General features: G+C 36.1%; 1 protein-coding gene across 1 annotated transcript in view; it reads right to left on the bottom strand.

Annotated features, from left to right (window-relative positions):
* LOC148940017 (uncharacterized) overlaps positions 1-21,532 on the bottom strand; it is a 45,382-nt gene extending 23,850 nt beyond the window's left edge. Inside the window, exon 1 of the mRNA XM_089106235.1 lies at positions 21,303-21,532. Coding sequence (XP_088962361.1) covers positions 21,303-21,518 — 216 coding nt within the window. The 5' untranslated portion in view covers positions 21,519-21,532. The remainder of the gene's footprint in view (positions 1-21,302) is intronic.
* Positions 21,533-22,245: the final 713 nt, after the last annotated feature.

Genomic DNA, 22,245 nt, shown 5'->3' with positions numbered 1-22,245 from the left:
ATCGTTTCTAGGCGAAAATTTTTAAAGTCTGACAGATGATGTCATTGGTTGATTGATCTGTCAAGAAAGGGGAATTAATTTGTTGTTTCTAAGGGGAATTAATGATTCTCGATAGGTGAATTGAGGTCGACAGCACATGTGTTCCAAGGTCGATGTTGTTGTTGTTGTAAGTGCACGCTCACAGCGAATGTCAAGGTCGATGTTGTTGTTGTTGACACACTTGGAAATTTTGGTCATTGACCCCATTAACCACGTGTTCTCCCCAGGGAGGCTATGCCCATATATGGACTCCCGTCACGAGTCTATGCCCATATATGGTGTAGGGTCAGGACTGACAGCACAGGTGTTTTCCCTAGGGACTCTATGCCCATATTTGGGGTGTAAAAAAGTTATAGGTGGCAGCAGGGGTGCCCCGTGGGGGCTTTAGGGTCACCTCTACTAACGATGGTAGAAGCACCAAGCCATAGCAAAACAAAAAAAAAAACAAGAAAAAGCCGACTAACACAGTAACACAGAAATTGACGACCCGTCACGAAGTCTCTTCGGGCGAGGATGAAGTTCAAAGCAAAACCCAAGCGAGTAGATACCCAACAAGAATGTATGACGACTAATTAATGTGTGACTTTTCGTTTTTAACTAATTTATACCTTTCTAATAACATTACTTTTAATTATTCCGATACAGAGAGTAATCAGAACGCCAACCCTATAAGCAGCCCCGAAGATACCTTAACTCATGCTAGTTGTTAATACCTTGGTATTCTTGATTTTGCTACCAATGTGAAACAAGAACTAGTTAATATGAATTCCTTTAATATCCTTTATTTCAATATCAGAAGCATCCAGGATAAGTGGCTCAAGATTAAAGATTTAATTTCATTCAATGGTGTCTGCCCTTTTAACGCTATAGGATTAACAGAAACATGGCTTTCCAATAATGATGACACTAGTGATTTTTCACTCACCGGTTACCAAATAATCCATATGCCCAGGAGATTGATAAAGTGTACTGGGGGTATCTCACTTTACATTCGTTTGAATTTAAATTTTACCAGGCTATCAGAGTGTGAGTCTATATTCTCTACACAAATAAATCTCGGATGTATTTATTCAACAATGGTTAACATAGTTATCAGCCAAAATTCCTATATACTCTCCTTATTTTATAAACCTCCTCCATTTCCGACCTCATGTTTTTGTAATCTGTTTGATGATTTTTCTAATTTTATTAATCTACCCAATAAAAAGGCAATAGTTTTTGGGGACTTTAATTGTAACCTACTCAATGTTGGTAAAAATATTGAATCTGACACTTTTTTTGAATCGGTAACCGTTAATGGTATTCTACCCATAATGTTTTTTTCCCCAGCATAGTTGATTCTGTGAGATCAACATAAACAATAATTTATAACATTTCTTTATACACATCCATGGCGAATGAACTGTCCTCAAATATAATATTTTCGGATCTGTCAGACCATTTTCCTATTTACTTGTCACTACCTTCCCAACCACTACGTCTACGCTCTAGAATTAACATCCCAACACCTACTAGAAACTACAGCTCTGCAAATATAAGCCATTTTATCGATTGCCCAAGAACCACTGACTGGTCCGATGTTTTAAATTGTCAAGAGGTAAATTCTGCCACAAATGGTTATGCGCAAAGGCTAAGTGAGATCATGCATTCAACTTTTCCTATTCGTAAACCTAACCGGAAAACTATCCCTATATGCCCCTGGATGTCATATAGCCTCATTGTCTCCTCATATCGTAAAAAAAATTATATAAGTTAGCCTGTAAGACCAGTAGTGAAATCGACGTATCAAATGATAAAAACTTATACACTAAACTCATCCGTGAAGCGAAGAAAAATTATCATTATACAAAAAATTTCAATTGAAAAGGTAACCTGACAAATATTTGGTCCACCATTAATGATGTACTCTCAAAAAATAGAAAATCGAAGTCTATACCTATTTACCTTAAAAACACAAATGGTAGATTAGTTGACACTTTACATGCACCTGACACATTTAATGATTGTTTTTCTAATATTCTCCATACTAGTTCCTGCACCTCCTTACAGTCTTTACTCCCTTGCTTCAATTCTAAATCCACGTTTTTCTGCCCAACTGATAGCAATGAGGTACTTCAAATCATCGGTTCTCTCCCTATTAGTTTTACACCTGACTGTCTTGGATAAAGTAATAAACTCCTGAAGAACATATCTCCTTTTGTTTGCGAGCCCATCAAGCACATTGCCAACCTATCTTTAACCCACGGAGTTTTACCTGATTTACTAAAGTCAGCCATTGTTATCCCAGTTCTTAAAAAGGGCGATCCAACTGAGATAGGTAATTATCGTCCAATCTCAATTCTCCCTGTTATATCCAAAGTGCTCGAGAGAATCATCTTCAGACGTTTGTCTCCCTTTCTGTTTGACAGTCAGCACTCTGTTTCCTTGATTTTTCCTCACCCATATGGCTTTAGGCCGAAATTTTCAACTTCTCATGCCCTAATTGACGCCACACAGTTCATACGCTCACAACTCGACCTTAAGAAAACTGTATTGGGTTTGTTTTTGGATTTTTCTAAGGCCTTTGACACGGTCGATTATAGTATTTTAATAAGTAAGTTAAATATTTGCGGTATTCGTGGTGTTCCCCTCTCTTGGTTTGATTCTTACCTATCTGGAAGGGTACAGAGTGTGAGCTTAGGTGGAGCATCCTCTCAGCTCTTACCTGTTCGGAGGGGTGTCCCGCAAAGCTCCGTTCTAGGCCCTATTTTATTTCTCCTATATATCAATGATCTTGTTATGGACCTGGGCCCTTCAGTGTATCCTGTACTATTTGCTGATGACAGCAACTTCTTCATCACTGGCACCAATTTACCATCGGCAATAACCTCTGCCCAAGTCCTTCTGAACAGAGTCCATGCGCGGTGCCTTACGAATAACATGACCATTAATAGCATAAAAAGTCAAATAGTATTATTCAGAACCCCCTACAACAAAGACGTAATTCAACCTGCTCTTGGTCTCAAGTACTCCTCCGACATCCTCCCACAAGTGGAGGTTGCCAAGTTTCTTGGTGTATTTATTGACTCATGCTTGTCCTTCTCTAATCATATTTCTTACATCACAGCAATAATTTTGAGACAAGGAGCTATGATTAACCGTGTGAATTATTTTCTTCCTAAAGACATCCTAGTTACCCTCTATTATTCCTTTATTTTTCCTTACCTTTCTTATTGCGGATCAGTTTGGGGAAATACAAACCGGTCTTTCACTAAAAAAACTCAAATTTGCCCAAAACCGTGCCATTAAAGCAGTTTTTCGGCTTTCCCGTCTATATCCAACCCGTGATTTGTATTCAGATTTTGGCATAGCTCCACTTGATCAAATCAAACAAAAACTAAACTTATCGCTTGCTTACTCTGCTTTCCGCAATAATTTTCCATCTCAACTACTAACCTGTTATAACATTAATAATTCGGAAGCCCACTGTCTCCGTTCATCCAATAGAGCCTTTATAATTCCTTAATGCGTTTCTAGTGCTGCCCAGCAATATCCTGTTTATAAATTCATTATTCAATGGAACAAAGCACCCTCCAGGGTTAAACTAGCCACAAGTTACTGCAAGCTGCATAAAAATGTAACAAAACTTGATAATATAATTTAATCTTTCAATTTTTAACCAATTTGCTTTAATTGCCCATGTTTTATTCTTCTATCTTTTTTTTTTAGTGCTTTTTTAATTTTTTTTTCTTTCTTTGGTCCTTAACAAGTTCTCTTCTAGGATCTTTATTGTTATTGATGTTTTTGTTATGTTTTTATTCGAATAAATTGAATTGAATTGAATTGACCCCTTAGAATCTCCTCTGCTGTGAGCGTATTGTGACTGTGCTCTGATTTGTGGCGAGTGACAGCTCATTTGAAATGTCTCATCTGTCTGAGGATAGCACTCCACTTTTTGACAAGAATAGGAACCTTTTTCTCATTCTTTGACCTTATAGCGGGAATTTTAAGATTAGGGCGAGAAAAAAATCGCCCTGGTTAAATAAGGAAGTCACAAAGAGCTGTAGCAATGAAGAAAATATTGAATTCTACGATAAATCTAAGGGCTAATGTTTTTCACTTCATAAAAACAGTGTATAGGGCATAATAAGCCAATGCAAAGCCATCACCCAATTTTTTGTAAGACATGAATTTTGAATTTCTTACAAAAATTGAATTTTTTGACATGAATTATAGCCAAAGCAAGGCCATCGCCGCTTTTTTGTAAGAGGAAGATTTTGAATTTCTTAGAAAAACTTTATTTGGGAACTAAATTGAATTCAATGCTTTTAAACGCGGTAAGACGTATATATTATGAATTAGAGAAATAATGGCTTTAAAATGAGCTACTAGACAAGCGGATACGGTTTAGTCCCAAAAAGTAGTGTCTGACCCCTTAGAATCTCCTCTGCTGTCAGCCAATTGTGATTATGCTCCGATTTATGGCGAGTGACAGCTCATTTGAAACTTCTCATCTGTCTGTTTGTAGCACTCCATGTTTTGAGAAGAATAGGAACATTTTTCTAATTCTTTGACCTTATTGCCGGAATTTTAAGACAAGGGCGATAAGAAAATTTCCCTGGTTAAATAAAAAAAGTTAAAGAGAGTTCTAGCAATGAAAAAAATATTGAATGTTATGGTAAGTCTAAGGGCTATTGTTTTTCACTTCATAAAAACGCTGTATAGGACATAATAAGCCAAAGCAAGGCCATCGCTACTTTTTTGTAAGACAAGGATTTTGAATTTCTTAGAAAAACTTTATTTGGGAATTAAATTGAATACAAGACTTTTATACGCGGTAAGACATATATATTATGAATCAGAGAAAAAGGGCTTTAAAATGAGCTACTAGTCAAGCAGATACGGTTTAGTCCCAAAAAGTAGGGTCTGACCCCTTTGAATATCCTCTGCTGTGAGCCAAGTGTGATCATGCTCCGATTTATAGCGAGTGACAGCTCATTTGAAATTTTTCATCTGTCTGATGATAGCACTCCAAGTTTTGAGATGAATGGAACCTTGTTCTAATTCTTTGACCTTATGACTGGAATTTTCAGACTAGGGCGATAAGAAAATCGCCCTGGTTAAATAAGAAAGTCACAAAGAGTTGTAGCATTGAAGAAAATATTGAATGTTATGGTAAATCTAAGGGATATTGTTTTTCACTTCATAAAAACACTGTATAGGACATAATAAGCCAGCACCAGGCCATCCCCCACTTTTTTGTAAGACAAGGATTTTGAACTTCTTAGAAAAATCTTTATTTTGGAACTAAATTGAATTCAAGATTTTTAAACGCGGTAAGACCTTTTTCTTATTCTTTGACCTTATAGATGGAATTTTAAGACTAGGGCGATAAGAAAATCGCCCTTCTTAAATCTAATCTGGTTAAATCTGGATAAATCTAAGGGCTGTTGTTTTTCACTTCATAAAATACTGTATAGGTCATAATAAGCCAAAGCAAGGAAATCGCACGCTTTTTTGTAGGACAAGGATTTTGAATTTCTTAGAAAAACTTTATTTAGGAACTAAATTGACTTCAAGACTTTTAAACACGGTAAGACGTATATATTATGAATCAGAAAAAAGGGCTTTAAAATGAACTAATAGTCAAGCAGATACGATTTAGTCCCAAAAAGTAGTTTCTGACCCCTTAGAATCTCCTCTGCTGTAAGCCAAGTGTGATTATGCCCCGGTTTGTGGCGAGTGACAGCTCATTTGAAATGTCTCATCTGTCTGATGATAGCACTCCACAATTGACAAGAATAGGAACCTTTTTCTCATTCTTTGACCTTATATTAAGGAGCTTTAAGACTATTTTGAATTTCTTAGAAAAACTTTATTTGGGAACTTAATTGAATTCAAGACTTCTAAACGCTGTAAGACGTATATATTATGTATCAGAAAAAAAGGCTTTAAAATGAGCTAATAGTCAAGCAGATACGGTTTAGTCCTAAAAAGTAGTCTCTGACCCCTTAGAATCTCCTCTGCTGTGAGCCAATTGTGATTATGCCCTGGTTTGTGGCGAGTGACAGCTCATTTGAAATGTCTCATCCGTCTGATGATAGTACTCCATGTTTTGACTAGAATAGGAACCTTTTTCTCATTCTTTGACCTTATGGATGGATTTTTAAGACTAGGAGGATTAGAAAATCGCCCTGGTTAAATAAAAAAATCACAAAGAGTATAGCAATGAATAAAATATTGAATTCCCTGATGAATCGGAGGGATATTGATTTTCACTTCATAAAAACACTGTATAGGGCATAATAAGGCAAAGCAAGGCCATCGCCCGCTTTTTTGTAAGACGAGGATTTTGAATTTCTTAAAAAAAAAACTTTATTTGGGAACTGAATTGAATTCAAGACTTTTAAACGCGGTAAGATGTATATATTATTAATCAGAGAGAAAGGGGCTTTAAAATGAGCTAATAGTCAACCAGATATGGTTTAGTCCCAAACAGTAGTGCCTAAACCTTTAGAATCTCTTCTGCTAAGAGCCAATTGAGATTGTGCTCTGATTTGTGGCGAGTTACAGCTCATTTGAAACGTCTCATCTGTCTGATGACAGCACTCCACGTTTTGACAAGAATAGGAACCGTTTTCTAATTCTCTGACCTTGTATATGGAATTTTAAGACTAGGGCGATAAAAAAAATCGCCCTGGTTGAATAAGAAAGTCACAAAAAGCTGTAGCAATGGATAAAATATTAATTTTATGATAAATACAAGGGCTATTGTTTTTCACTTAATACAAACACTGTATAGGGTATAATAAGCCAAGGCAAGGAAATCGCACGCTTTTATGTAAGACAAGGATTTTGAATTTCTTAGAAAAACTTTATTTGGGAACTAAATTGAATTCAAGACTTTTAAACACGGTAAGACGTATATATTATGAATCAGAAAAAAAGGCTTTAAAATGAACTAATAGTCAAGCAGATACGATTTAGTCCCAAAAAATAGTTTTTGACCCCTTAGAATCTCCTCTGCTGTAAGCCAAGCGTGATTATGCCCTGGTTTGTGGAGATTGACAGCTCATTTGAAATGTCTCATCCGTCTGATGATAGCACTCCACGTTTTGACAAGAATAGGAACCTTTTTCTCATTCTTTGACCTTATAGATGGAATTTTAAGACTAGGACGATAAGAAAATCGCCCTGGTTAAATAAGAAAGTCACAAAGAGTTGTAGCAATGAAGAAAATATTGAATTCCATGATAAATCTAACGGATCTTGATTTTCACTTAACAAAAACACTGTATAGGGCATAATAAGGCAAAGCAAGGCCTTCACCCGCTTTTTTGTAAGACAAGGATTTTGAATTTCTTTAAAAAAAAAACTTTATGTGGGAACTAAATTGAATTCAAGACTTTTAAACACGGTAAGACGTATATATTATGAATCAAAGAGAAAAGGGCTTTAAAATGAGCTACTAGTCAAGCAGATTTGGTTTAGTCCCAAAAAATAGTGTCTGACCCCTTAGAACCCCCTCTGCTGTGAGCTAATTGTGATTGTGCTCCTATTTGTGGCGAGTGACAGCTCATTTGAAACGCATCATCTTTCTGATGACAGCACTCCACGTTTTTGACAAGAATAGGAACCTTTTTCTAATTCTTTGACCTTATAGATGGAATTTTAAGACTAGGGCGATAAAAAAAATCGCCCTGGTTAAATAAGAAAGTCACAAAGAGCTGTAGCAATGGATAAAATATTGAATTTTATGATAAATACAAGGGCTATTGTTTTTTTACTAAATAAAAACACTGTATAGGGTATAACAAGCCAAAGTAAGGCCATAGCCCGCTTTTTTGTAAGACAAGGGTTTTGAATTTCTCAGAAGAACTTTATTTGAGAACTAAACTGAATTCAAGACTTTGAAACGCAGTAAAACGTATATAATATGAATCAGAGAAAAAAAGGGCTTTAAAATGAGCTACTAGTCAAGCAGATATGGTTTAATCCTTAAGAATAGTATCTGACCCCTTAGAATCTTCACTGCTCTAAAGTAATTGTGTTAAAGTATTTTTAATAGTCCTTTAGGGGTAAGGAGACAAAATCTGGCAACACTGTAATTAATTTGAAAGATTGGGCGATCGCCGAGGGATGTTTTCTTCAAAATTTGGCAACACTGAACATAGGGCGCGATGGCCAGGGCGATGGACGATGGGCTATTACTTCAGGCTGGTCTCCAAAGTAGTTTCATGTTTATAGATATCGTTTGAATTTTGGGTGTCTTTTTCTTGAACTTTGGACGATACACTTCATCATTTGTTTTGAATAGCGGAAACATAGACTGATGACTAATAACCCTTGTAATTTTGTATTTACTTTCTAATTCCGAAACGGTTGAAATCTTCCCTGTCCACATGTCCAGCCCTGTCCAACCCATTTATCTTCTGATATTTTCTCACTTCATTTCGCTGAACTGAATGTGTTTTAGAAAAGATTTTATTTTTCAGTTCTTGTATTTTACTGTTTTAAAAAATTTAGATATATTGAATGCCTTAGATCTTGATGATTTTCCAAATGTCACGATAAAGCGTATTATCGCAAAAATAACCAAGTCCCTTGCCTTCATAACTGATTTGTCTTTATACGTCTTGCGGTACACCAGTTCATCAATCTTCGCATGGAGAAAGGTGACACAGGGTTCGATGCAGCTGCAGTAGGGCTGACACAAGGACCTTTTTAGTTCAGAAGCGTTGTTAATAAATAAACAAAGGAATGAAAAGTCGACTTTACACACTGGACTCTGTCATTTGAGCCGGAGGCGAGCTTTAATTAAATTTCCAGAAAAAGGGATCCATGTCTACTATCAATAACTATCTACCAACCTCCGTTACATCAATATTTTCTAGAGCGACTGAAAGGTTAGTTGCATCAAACATCCAAAATCGTTCAGAAGGGAATAATTTTCGGTCCTCCACACAGTTTAGGACTAAAGATGAATATCTTCTAGCGTATAGCTTCTTGTGTTTGTCCAAGATTTCCAGCAATTCGAAGATTTCAGTCTAACCTATGACCATGTTCATATTGAATTTTCGAAAGCTTCTGATAATATTTCAATTCCCTACTCTTCATCACAGCTGAAGCCATGACCCTGATTATTCTTACTGTATTTCCAATGTAACTCTTCAATAGAATGAGTCCTTGTGAACTTGAGAATTGGCTTTAACGTGGACTTGAAATTTTACAGATATAGGTGGAAAGCTGTTAATGATCATCTTTTATATAGTTCAATCTCTGGAGCTTTTTTACTCTTTCCTACCCTCAGGACGTTTCCTACTCTCAGGGAATCACCAGGCTTCTGATAATATTTCAATTCCCTACTCTTCATCACAGCTGAAGCCATGAGCCTGATTATTCTTACTGTATTTCCAATGTAACTCTTCAATAGAATGAGTCCTTGTGAACTTGAGAATTGGCTTTAACGTGGACTTGAAATTTTACAGATATAGGTGGAAAGCTGTTAATGATCATCTTTTATATAGTTCAATCTCTGGAGCTTTTTTACTCTTTCCTACCCTCAGGACGTTTCCTACTCTCAGGGAATCACCAGGCTCCAGACTTCTTCTCTTTAATTTTGTTAATGACACGCAGATCTAATTAATGTGTTCCAGGTCTATAAGAATATTGGATACTATACTATAACACATTCATAAGTAAACTCACCCTTAAGATTTCTTGTTACCATGGCAATGAGGTACCCTATCCTAGTGGATGGTATACTGATGGTACACCAATCCAGTTGGGTCTGCCCCACCATAAATTACAATCACAAGTTACCATGACAATGAACATTTTTCTCTATGACTAAATAAAGCAATCCGTTGTGATCAACACAGTATTCACACCAAAAGAATCGAGTTTATATGCTGATTTTAAATATATGAGATTCATTAAGTTTAAAGTTATTTTATAAGTCTGAGATAATTTGCCTGATTTTCTGAAAAGTACGTTTTCAAAAGAACGGATGATCTCGATTAGAGTAAGACCATAAAATGCATTTTCTCTATGTCTGTAAATAAAGCAATCTGTAGTGATCAACGCAGTAATTACACCAAAAGAATCGGGTTTTTATGCTTATTTTTAAATATATAAGATTAATTAAATTAATTAAATTCAAAATTCGAGACATATGTGCTGAATTATATCTCATTGGTTTTTAACAAGAAACAACAACTATTTGTACCAGTGGGTTCATCAGTTGTCCCTATTACAACTGACAAGTATATCCAACGATGCCCCAATGGTAAATATAGGATTTTAAGGGTAAGCTTCTTTGCAATTTCTACTAATATCCATCAATCCTGCAGCTACTCAGCATTTGCTTGATTCCTGAATTTTGCTTCGTTTCTCTATTCTGCCGTGCTTTGCTCATATTGCTTCTTTGAAATGTATACCAGGAGCCAATCTGCTGCTGCTAATTCTAGGCCTGCTAACCCAAGTAATTCTGCCATTGCAACACCTGATATTCAGACAGATATTACTAATTTGAAGAAGATGGCAAACTCCATTGAAGAAAATGTCTTTAAATCCCTGCTTACCACTGTTACAAAGAGCATTCAGTCACAAGTTCAATCCCTTGGTCTGTCTATGAAAGGTGACAAAGTTGACCTTAATTTGACAGTAAAGGACCTGATTTCAGGGTCCATCCAGGAAGACATTAAACAGATGGTCAGTACACAGCTTCAAGCAATGGACTTTTCTGGTAAAATTGCAGACATTGAAAAAAAGCTTGCTGATCATGTTACTGCTGAAACTGATCAACTTAAGCAGCAAGAATTAAAAAATTAACTCATTGTATTTGGATTACCTGAGGATACTACATTTGACAACCATGAACCTAAGTTTTTGTCACTTTGCCAAGATAAGTTTCCTGGCATTAGTCTTTTAAACAGAGACTTTGTGTTTGTGAAATGTATCGGAAAGCGAGTTGTTAACAATAATTGACCAGTTAATATTGAGTTCTGCAACCTGAGAGTAGGATTCTTGCTTCTCAAAAATAAAAAGAACCTGAAAGGATCTGGCGTGGTCATTAATGAGCCATTGACTAAACCTAGGCGTACCTTACTTTCACAAGCTAAAGCCCATTGTGGTAGGAATAATGCATGGGCTGTGAATGGTGATATTTTTGTTAAAAGCGGAAGTAGGGTACTCAAAATATCATCCATTGGTGACATTAATGCCCTTCCTGTTTTGCAAGAATCTTTTGCCATTATTGTTTCAGAATGACTAGTGCTGCTTAACATAACTCTTCTCTTTACAACAAAATTTCATCTGCTTAGTTATTTTTTTGTCAATTTTCCTTTTTTTTTTCTTTGGCTTGTTCTTTTTCCCTTGTCATCAAAATTATTACATGCAGTTTGTTTTTTTAACTTATTTTCCATGCTGTATTCTTCCTGTCCACACTAATTAATCTTTATCTATTTAACCACTTTTCCTAATATTTGATAATGAAAATGGATGATACTTTATGTTTCCTAAGTAAAGTTTCTCTTCTTGATTCAGTGTGTTTTCATTCACCTTTTGTATCTAGTGATGATAGTGAAAATGATCGTCTGTTAAAATCTCCATCAGTCTGACTGTTGTTACCATTCTTATCAACATTACTTTGAAAAAGTGCTGTCCTCAATGTCTTCTGTTAAAAACTTTAATTTGTATACTTTGAATGGGCAAGGTTTAAGGTACAAATGGAATAATGTTCTGCAATGTATTGGTGATATCAACTGCCCTTATGATGTAGTAGGTCTCACAGGGACCTGGCTGTATTCAAGTGATGATGTGTCTGTGTATGACATACCAGGTTTTTCTGCATACCACTCAACTAGATCTCTAACTAAGTGCTCTGGTGGTATATCCCTTTTTTTAAGAAGTAATCTTAATGTTGTGAGACGTTCAGATCTTGACAAGATTTTTGATCCAGTCGTAAATAATAGAAGTGTGTATCACATAAAGAAAGAAAAACGAGCAAAAATGGGGTTTTTATAGGCCAAATGAAAATACTGAAAAAACAAAGCGAATATTTCGAGAGGACAAACACCTCTCTTCTTCAGCACAAAACGAAACGATGTATCCAAGGAAAATACCTAATAGAAAAAAAACAACAACAAAAAACAAACGCGGAAAATCAATATAAAAAGAACCAAAAAACCAAACAAAAAAACAAAAAATTTAAAATATGAATAAAACTTAATAAAAGGAGAAAATTAAAAGAAATAAAGCCAAATACCTAACAAAAATAAAAATTAGTTATTCACCAATATCTGCGATTTGCACAAAATCCAAAAAAATATGAACTGCCATCAATGGATACTAGCAAACAACTGACAGAGAGAAGGACCCAATTCATTCACTCAAAAAACAAAACAAACCAGCCACTAATTAAGTTGGAAAGCTTAGTAATTTGATTTCAGATTTTAATTAATGCATTTCTTGCAGACACCCTTTGAGACCTAAGGGGTTGTTCACGTGTTTGATTAGATGACTGGGAAAGTGGTTCAAGGTTTATTTCAGGGAATACTAAAGTATCGGCTTCTCTTTTGAGAAAACCGAAATATGACTCGTTTATTCTTAAATCACCCGAATCTCTGTTTTCTTCTTATGTTGTTGAACCTCTTACCCATATTTTTAATCTATCTATTTCAAAAGGTGCATACCCTGATTCGTTTAAAATTGCAAAAGTATTCCCTCTTTTAAGAAGGGTGACCCCAGCTTAGTGTCAAATTATAGACCTATATCAATTCTCCCAATTTTCACAAAATTACTTGACAAAGTTGTGCATAAGAGGCTTCTTTATTCCTGTCTACTGGTGCTTCAATTGGAAGCGACTCTGTTCTGTCTGATCACCAGCATGGCTTCCGACCTAAACTCTCTACTGCATGTGCTCTATTTGACGTTACGGAATTCGTGCGTGTTAACATAGACAAGGGTCGTTGTGTCCTAGGAATATTTCTTGATTTTTATAAAGCTTTCGACATGGTAGATCATTTTGTCTTACTGGGAAAACTATCTCTACTTGGAGTTCGGGAAATTGCCTTTGAATTGTTTAAATCTTACCTGTCTAATTGATCTCAGTTTGTGTGTTACGATGGGAAATATTCTGATCTAGCTTCGGTTTCCAAAGGGGTACCTCAAGGCTCAGTTTTGGGACCACTCCTCTTTCTTATTTATATTAATGACCTTCCTTCATCTCCCAGCCTTGATACTCACACTGCTTTGTTTGCAGACGATAGTAATTTTTTTGTGGTTTCTAATGATCTGCCTTCTGCTGTTGCTAAGGCTCAGCTTCTGCTCAACCATGTGCATGATTGGAGTGAGCAGAACGGGATGCTGTTGAATAGCTCTAAGAGTAGCATTATTCATTTTTGAACCCCATACCACATGTCTGAACCTTCCCCAACAATCTTTGTTTTTATGGCACTGATATAATTCCCAAGTGCTCTTGTGTTAAACTTCTTGGTGTGCATGTTGATTGTTTTCTTTCTTTCAAAACCCATATTTCCTATACACATTCTATAATTTCTCGTCAAGTGTCTATGCTTCATCGTGCCAATCAATTTCTTCCTCCTGATGTAATGCTATCTCTTTACTATTCCCTTGTCCTTCCTTATCTTTCTTATTGCTGCACTGTATGGGGCAATACTAACTATTCTTCCCTTCGGCAACTCCGAACAGCACAGAATAGAGCGGTGAAGGCAACTTTTTGCCTTCCCCGACTCTATCCTACAGCTGATCTTTACAGTGATACAGGTCTAGATGCCTTAGATGCGGTTATCAAGAAGCAGAACTTGCTCATCGAGCCATCAATTTTTTGCTTCTACCAAATATCATATCTAACTTCGTTCTAGCTTCAGCACATAAGTACCCGACTTTGCTTCGGAGGTCTGTTTACTAATTTCAGTTGTCTGAAGAGGTATCATCAACGGCTCAGATGTCACTAATTTATAGAGCAATTGTTGTTTGGAACTCTATTCCCAGTGACCTTTCTCTTATCAAAACCTGTTCTTCCCTTTGCAGAAAAATATTCTCTAAGGCTTGAAGTAATTTCGTTTTTTTTCTTTATTTCTTTATTCATTTTGCTTCATCTGTTTTTTCCGCTTTACTTTATATAGTTTCTTTTCTTTTCTCCTCACTTATTATGTTGAATGAGATTTGAACCCCGTTGTTTAATAATATTATTAATGGTTTGGAATTTTAATAAATTACAGGAAATTTTCAGTTTGGATAAAATTAAGTCAAAGGTTATTGTGTAGCAGTTGTTTGTTTTTTTGTTTTTTTTTTGTGATTTGTCTCGCATTGTGTTTATATTTTTGAGATATTGTTGTATTTTTTTTCCTTCCTTGATTTGTTTTGGGTGGAGTTTGTGACTGATACGAGATCTCTACAAGCTATGCTTCTTGGGACCTCTAGCGTTAAGTGTATTTATGTATTTATTGTAGTATTTAATAAATTGAATAAAGTTAATTAATACAAATTACAAGTCTGAAATAATTTGCCTGATTTTATGAAAAGTGCATTTTCAAAAGGACGAGTGATCTTGGTTAAAGTAAGACCATCAAGTTTAGGATGTCAGAAAACCCTTAAGTCGAAGTTTCAAGCTCCTATCAACAAAAATTGATTTTTTTTTTTTTTTTTTTTTTTGAGAAGACTGGTCTTTTTTTTTTTTTTTTTAGAAGACTGGTCACGGGTGTTGTTTTATTTGTTTATTCCAATCAAACTAAAGGTCATAGAACATGGGGAGAAGGCTCTTTAAAAAGGAAATTAAACATTCTAGTCCCTCTTTTCAGTAGCAAAAGGTTGTAGAACAACAAAGTGGCGCTTTCTGCCATTTTATGTCACAAAACAACGATTCTGACAAAAAGCTATCGAGTCAGAAATTCTAAGAGAGCCAATCGATTAGAAAATTAAGAAAATTACCTAAAAACAAGGTACTGAGCTCCTAATTTCAGAGGCTTGGATACCACGTCATGGACCATTTGTTCCTATACATGCAGACATTCTATACTGTATAGAATAGAATAAACACTTAGCATAGACATTTATCTTAAGTCTTCATTTAACGAAGTTCATTTATTTGAGGTTTCATAATACAAGTGGAGTAGCATATAGTTGTACATCAGCTATTTAGGAAGAGGGCTGGTGGATCTACGTTTAGGTAGAGGGGTGCCTGAGCTTGAAGCTGCAATTGCGTTTGTATGCAAACATTTGCATGAACCTTTAATAAAACATTGAAAAGCTTTTCTGTGAAGACCACATTCGCCACCCTGAGATAGTACTGTTCGAAGGGTGATGCATGTGCTGCGCATAGCGAAAAAAACTTTTGTTGTCTGGTATATTTTTTCTCTGAAGGTGCATTTTTATAGCTTTGTTTGGAACAAATTAAAATTTTAACATCGCAGCACTGGGCCAGTGTTTTCAAATTTTCCACGACAGATAGTTCAAATCCGATGAATGGGCATTCAGATGATTACGGATTCAAATTATGACCTCCCTTCATTTAGAACGAAGCGACCAGTATGTGTGCTGAAGGGGCGAGAGCTTCCCTCTTACTACGGAGACAGTAGTTCATTGTGGACAATTATACTTTTTTTCGAAAAGCAAATTTACATAATGAGCTTTTTTTCTCTAGGTATTATTCTACAAACTACTACTACTACTACTAACAACTCATCGCAGCACAAAGCCGCCTGAGGCCAACACAGCTACGCGCGCTCCTCCTCCACCCCAATCTATTCAAAGCCTCGCTTTTTACACCCGCCCACGTAGTTCCCATTTCCTTTAAATCTTTCTTTATGACGTCCTACCACACCAGACGGGGACGACCTGCTTTCCGTTTATCCCTAGATGGTTGGCCGAAAAGAACAATCTTCGGCAATCTGTCATCCTTCATCCGCACAACATGCCCTAACCACCTCAACCTTTCTTTCATTATAGACCTAGAAAGCGGTATTGAACGACATTTTTCGTATAGCCTATTTTTTTAAATACGGTCAGTCAGCCGGGTAACCAGAACAATCTTTAAGCAATTTCTCTGGAAAATATCTAGAAAATCTTCATCCGCTTTTCGGTACGTCCATGCTTCAGAGCCATATTTGACAACTGTCATCACTGTAGCTTCGAATATTCTAATCTTGGTTGGCAGACTTATCTTCCTATTCTTCCAGACTTTTTGTAACTGTGAAAAAAACCCTGAGCCTTGGCTATTCTATTTTTAACATCTTTACTGCTCCCACCATCTTTACTAATAATACTACCAAGGTAAGTGAAGCTGCCCACCTGATCAATCTTTTTATTACCCAACTCCACTTTTTCATCTTCTCTTATCCCTAGCCTTAGGGACTTAGTCTTCCTAACATTAATTTTCACACCAATACTAGCACCCTGAATTCGCAAAACCTCTAAAACTTCATTCATTTTGCTCACACTTTCATCTAGGATGCTTAAATCATCAGCATAATCGAAGTCCAGGAGACTTTTCCCTCCCCATTTGATTCCGTGGTCTGCCATTGCCTTTCCTGTGCTCCTTAAAACAAAGTCCATCAAAATAATCCATATAAAGGGGGATAGAACACAACCCTGCTTAACTCCAGATTTAATACGAAACCAGCAACTAATCTCATTTCCTACATTAACGGCAACCGTTTTATTCTTATATACAAGACTAATCATTTTAATTTATTTGTCTGGTATACAATACATGGATAAGACGTTTACCAAAGCTCTTGTATCAACAGAATCAAAAGCTTGCTCATAATCTATAAAACTGAGGACCAAAGGTGTTTGAAAACTTAGGCACTTCTCAATTATTAGCCTAAGCGTGAAAATTTGGTCAACACATCCTCTACCTTTTCTAAAACCGCACTGCTCTTCTCTTAAAACTTTGTCTACGGCATCTCTCAGTCTAAAAAATATCATATTACTAAGCAATTTGCTACCTACAGAGACCAGACTAATGCCTCGATAATTACCACACTCACTTTTATCACCTTTCTTATACAGTGGCTTAATTAAGGTTTTCCTAAAATCGCTAGGTACTTCCCTTTTTTCGAAAATGATATTCATAGTCTTCAGTAGCTTGTTTCTAACCTCAGAGCCACCATATTTGAAAAACTCATTTACCACCCTATCAGTACCTGCAGCCTTATTATTTTTTAATCCTTTTAGTACTGTTGCTAATTCCTCCTCACAAAACAAATCTTCCTTCACATCCAAAGGATCACAAACTTTTTCATTTTCCTCTATATTTTTTCCTGCAACTCTATCTCAGTTAAGCAAGTTCTCAAAATGTTCGGCCCATCTCGCTATAGCTTTTTCCTTATCGCTAATTGCCACCCCATTCCTATCTTTAACTGGGACAAGTCCGGATTGACTACTACCTCTCAATTTGTTAACGTGCCAGTACAATATTTTACTATTATGCCGTCTAGCTGCATCTTCTAAATCCTCGGCAATTTTATCCATGGCCTCCACTTCACACCTCCTTAGTTCATATTTCAATGCTTTCTCCACTTTCCTTACATTTATTTTTTTTTTATGTGATCTATCACTCAGATAATTCTTGTACAAGTCCTTTCTCCTTTCTATTAAACATAAGGCTTTTTCACTAATATTCTTAGCTGCAGTTCTAACTTTCTTCCCTAATACACCTTCAGCAACTTCACCAATTATTTTTCTAAAATTATTCCAACCATCTTCCACATTGTCAAATTTTAAGCTCTCAAGTTTAGTATTCAAATGTTCCTAGAAAGTTTTTCTCAAATTTTTATCCTGGAGTCTACCAACATCATAACTTCCCGGGAGGTAGTTACCCTTCCGAAATTTCAACTTTAAATTAACCCTAGATTCTACTAGATGTTGATCTTTACTTTTAACATCAATAACAGCACTCCTATTCCCTAGTATCTTGTATTGATCCTGCTAGTCTTCGGTTTTCTATAACATAATCAATAAGGTTCGCTGTCTTACTCCCACGTGAATACCATGTTAGCTTATGAGCCATTTTATGACCAAACACCGTATTGGCTATAACTAGATTGTTATACCTACAAAATTGCAAAAGTCTGTATCCATTTCTGTTTTCTTTTCCTACACCAAATTTACCTAGGCTGAGATACCATCTATCCGTATTTCTACCAACCTGGGCGTTGAAATCTCCCAGTAATAACATCAAATTTCTACCTGGGACCCTGTCTATTTGCTCCTGTAACTGTAAGTAAAATTCATCTGAGTCTCTAGTATCTCCGTCAGTCGGTTCTACAGTGGCTTATACTTCTATAACTGATACCCTGAACTTTTTAGTATTAAAATGAGCAATTAGTATTCTATTATTAATACCTTCCCAATCTAAACAAGACTTATCAGCTTCGTTATGCATCATGAGCCCTACTCCTTGTCTGTGTACCCAATACTTCCTGCCTGAGTAAACAAATTCTATATCACCTAATTTAATGCTTCCTACCCCTGGGGTATGAGTTTCTGAAACTCCTAATAAATCCAGTTCGAATCGTCTGAATTCGCCAGTCAAAATGTCGATACGATAGTCATTTCTTAACGTCGTAACATTCCAAGTTCCAATTTTCATGTTCTTTAAATCATTGAAACTATTTTGACATCAGGAAAGCAACGATCCCGGATCCCGGACACCAGTGCAGGATGGAGATCACACATTTTCTCAAGTCAACCACAAAGTACTTAAAGCGGCTTAGAACCGGACAGAAAGAAATTGCTGAGGCCTCCAGGAATGGAACCTGTGCGCAGTCGTGAGCTCATCTTGGTCATAATATGGTTTTCAACGATTGATAATGCTCCTTTATCATCAAGATTTAAAATCCTGCATAGGCAATCTCAAGCCTATTACCTCCGACTCGTTATATATTCATGCCTACAAATATTATGCTGCTACGGGAAGGCAGCCCATAGTAGATAAATTAGCTAGGAAGAGGCTTTTCAGCCCAAAGACGCCCAACAAAACATACCAAGCCCAGAAGAATTGTCCATTAGTCAGAATCCCGTGCGAATGCTGTGTCGTTTACTAGGCTATAATTTCCTCGAGGGGCGCCACTCCTCAAGTGGGAATAGAGTTGACCGCAAGGTCCCCAGTCTTGCAGGTACCCCGAAAAGGTCTAGGCAGCCCTTTGCAGAGGCCGTTGTCCATAGATCTTACGCCCTGCCACAGTTGTCCTCCTATAGAGGATCCTCCCGCGATGGTGTTCTGCATCACCATGCAATTTAACCCATTACTGGGAGAAGGTTTGCAACTCATGGAACTTGTGGAAAAACCAGTGGACCCTTTTGAGTGTACATTTGAGGGGCATTCTTTCTCCTCCGTCTATATGCATGATTCCTGGTGAGGGTTCCCCAGATTTTTTTATTGAACTCAAGGAACAAGGTCCCCCCTCGTCCCGTTCCTCCTATGGAAGTAGCTTCCGTATATGTAGAGCGTTCCCCTATCGCCACCTAGGGACAAGCTGAATGGCCCGGGGGAGGCCAGATAAACGGATTACTTTTGTTTTGCAAAGGCCATAACTCAGTGACAAAACTTAATCTTATTCTCTTGTGTGGTAATATTAATGCTTTGTCTTATTTATTGTTTCTTAATTTTTAATTATTATGATGGTCTGTGCATTGTTTTACTCCGTTGAAGATCAGTGTCTTCGGTCTGACGTTTATTTCAGATTATGCATGTTTTTTTTTTTACATTTAGCAGTAAGTATTTGAGTGAATAAATTGAATATCTTCTACCATAAAGAATGTTTCAAAAGAAAATGAGATATAAATTTAAGATAAAACACAACAGGAAATTTGCAAGACCGGCAACTCAAACCAGTCATGCAGAATAGTCATTCACACCATCTACTGTTTCTAAGTAAGGCTATTACGCTATCTATGTTTTTTCAGTTTAAACCTGTAACATTATACTGCTTCAACGCTATTGTTATAAACTCTTTGTCGTCTTTGTAAATTCAATTTAAGAACGATTTGCTGTATGTGGTGCAAGTTACACGTGATACATATAACAAAGACAAGTCGAGTGTTATCGAGGTCAGAATTATTTTCCACCAAAAATCCCTTCATAACAAACAGATAATTTCAACGGAAAAAAAAATGGCGGTGCGCCAAGTATGTAGGCTAATGAAAGACCGTTCCAAGACCATTCAGCTAATATTTAAACTGTCATCAGGAAAACATTCTAATATCAGAAAATTTTCTTATTCCTAAAAGTAGCAAAGTTAAATTCTGGAAACGTTTGAATCTAACTTCACAAAACTAAGACTGGGGTAAATGTTTGACAATATGTACAAAGAAAAGTCAATTTGATAAACAAATTTAGAGTTGAAAAATATAGTAAATTCAAAACTAAGTTCTTTCAAAATAACTTATATTTTCATTTCGTTTTTGTTTATATTAACCAAATAAATATTTTTCGGCAAAAATTGATAACGCAGTCCATAGCTTTTCAGAATTAGGAAAAGTGACAAAGTCGACCAACTAGAAAGCTTTACTTATCTGAGTAGTATTATAAGTAAACATGGTGCATACATTGTAGATATAAAAAGTAGAAAAGCCAAGGCTCAAGGTGTTTTTCTTTACAGCTGATAAATTTTGGAAAGATGGGAAGATAAACCAGCGAACTAAGACCAGAATATTGGAAGCAACGGTAATGAAAGATGTCAAGTCTGGTTTTGAAACGTGGGCTCGAAAGGCTGAGAAAGATTTGTCAAATGTTTTCCAAAGAAATTGTGTAGAGATAGTCTTATGTACTCGTTTGACTGACCGTATATGAAACAATAAACTGTACAAATGTGGTTCGGTTACGCTTTCTAAGGCTATAACGAAAGAAAGGTTAAGATGACCACGCCAAGTTTTACGGATGAAGGGTCATAGGCTGCCAAAGATTGTGCCTGTCGACTATATCTCTGGGGCCAAACGAAAAGTAAGTTTTCCCCAAATGGGCTAGGAAGAGGTCAGAGAGAAGGATTTAAAGAAAATCAGAACTTCATGGGAGAAGGTAAAGAATCTGCTTTGAATTCCGGGGAGGACGAGGAGCATATGCAGCTACTTTTGCCTCAGGTGGCTTTGTGTTGCAGTGAGTTATTAGTATTAGCAGTCTTCCAGAAACCAGAATTAAGGTTGTTTCAACTATGCCATACTTTCAATTTAATTTTCAGAACAAGGTAAAAAAAAAACACCCAAGAATATCTAGTGAAATACTTTATTCTAGTAGTTAAATATACAGATCGGCTTACTTGTATTGTGTCATTTGTAATATTTCCAAATACCAAATCAGCATACAGAAAACAAGGACCTTCAAAAATTAATTGAAGTCGCTCAAAAAGGAATAAACTAACAAAGGAAGAAAAAGCAGCAAATGAAAGGCAAGATATATGAACAATCCCCCAAACTGGTGAAAGCCTCTGCCTTTCATTTTCTTTCAATCGGTAATCGTTAAAGCTAGAACTCATACGAAACTATTTTAAATGCTTCCACATTACTACTCTAGTGAACTGAACAAAGAATGTTGAGATACTAATATAACTCTCTGAAAAAACTCCACCTTTTCGCAATTACCAGGAGAGAGAATTAAAGGTGGAAATTTTATCAAGCATAAATTTAGAAAGGAGTTATTACTTTGCGACAAAACGTTTCTTCAATCCTTTTAATATAATTAATAGAATATTTTGTTATGTCTTATACTGTTTATAGCAATTGCAATACTTCCAACATAGGAGATGACTAAAATATTTCCTTTTTTCCAAATAGGATTTATTACGAGAATTACTAGACAGTTTCATCGAAGTTTTTACCAGTTTTAAAAGCCCTCTTCTTTAAGTGTTTAATTGTAACATTGCTCCAAGGGCGTGGCTCCGTTTGTTTACAAACTTAAAAACTTCAAATTCATTTTTGTCAAAATGACTGCCGATTGCTTTTTACAAATTGCAAATTTTACTGTCACATGATACAGTTTGACATAGGAAAACTGGAGCTTTTGAAAAGGTCATAAAAACAGAAAAAATCCAATTACAAATTTTTTATTGACAGTTACTGAACCCCTAAAGCTAAAACCTTGAGAGATAGTAATCCAAAAAATCAGTGTCTAAAAATTGCGCCGCATAAATGTCGTTTTCTTGTATGCAAGAATGCATTCTTACAATCAATTTTTGATCGCATTTATCACAATAATGTCACTGC

Source organism: Artemia sp. Qi Xiang Cuo, chromosome 20 (genome assembly GCF_049724085.1).
Source record: "Artemia sp. Qi Xiang Cuo chromosome 20, ASM4972408v1, whole genome shotgun sequence".
Lineage (NCBI taxonomy): Eukaryota > Metazoa > Arthropoda > Branchiopoda > Anostraca > Artemiidae > Artemia > Artemia sp. Qi Xiang Cuo.
The sequence above is the reverse complement of the archived record's forward strand: the minus strand, read 5'-3'. Positions and strand labels throughout refer to the sequence as shown.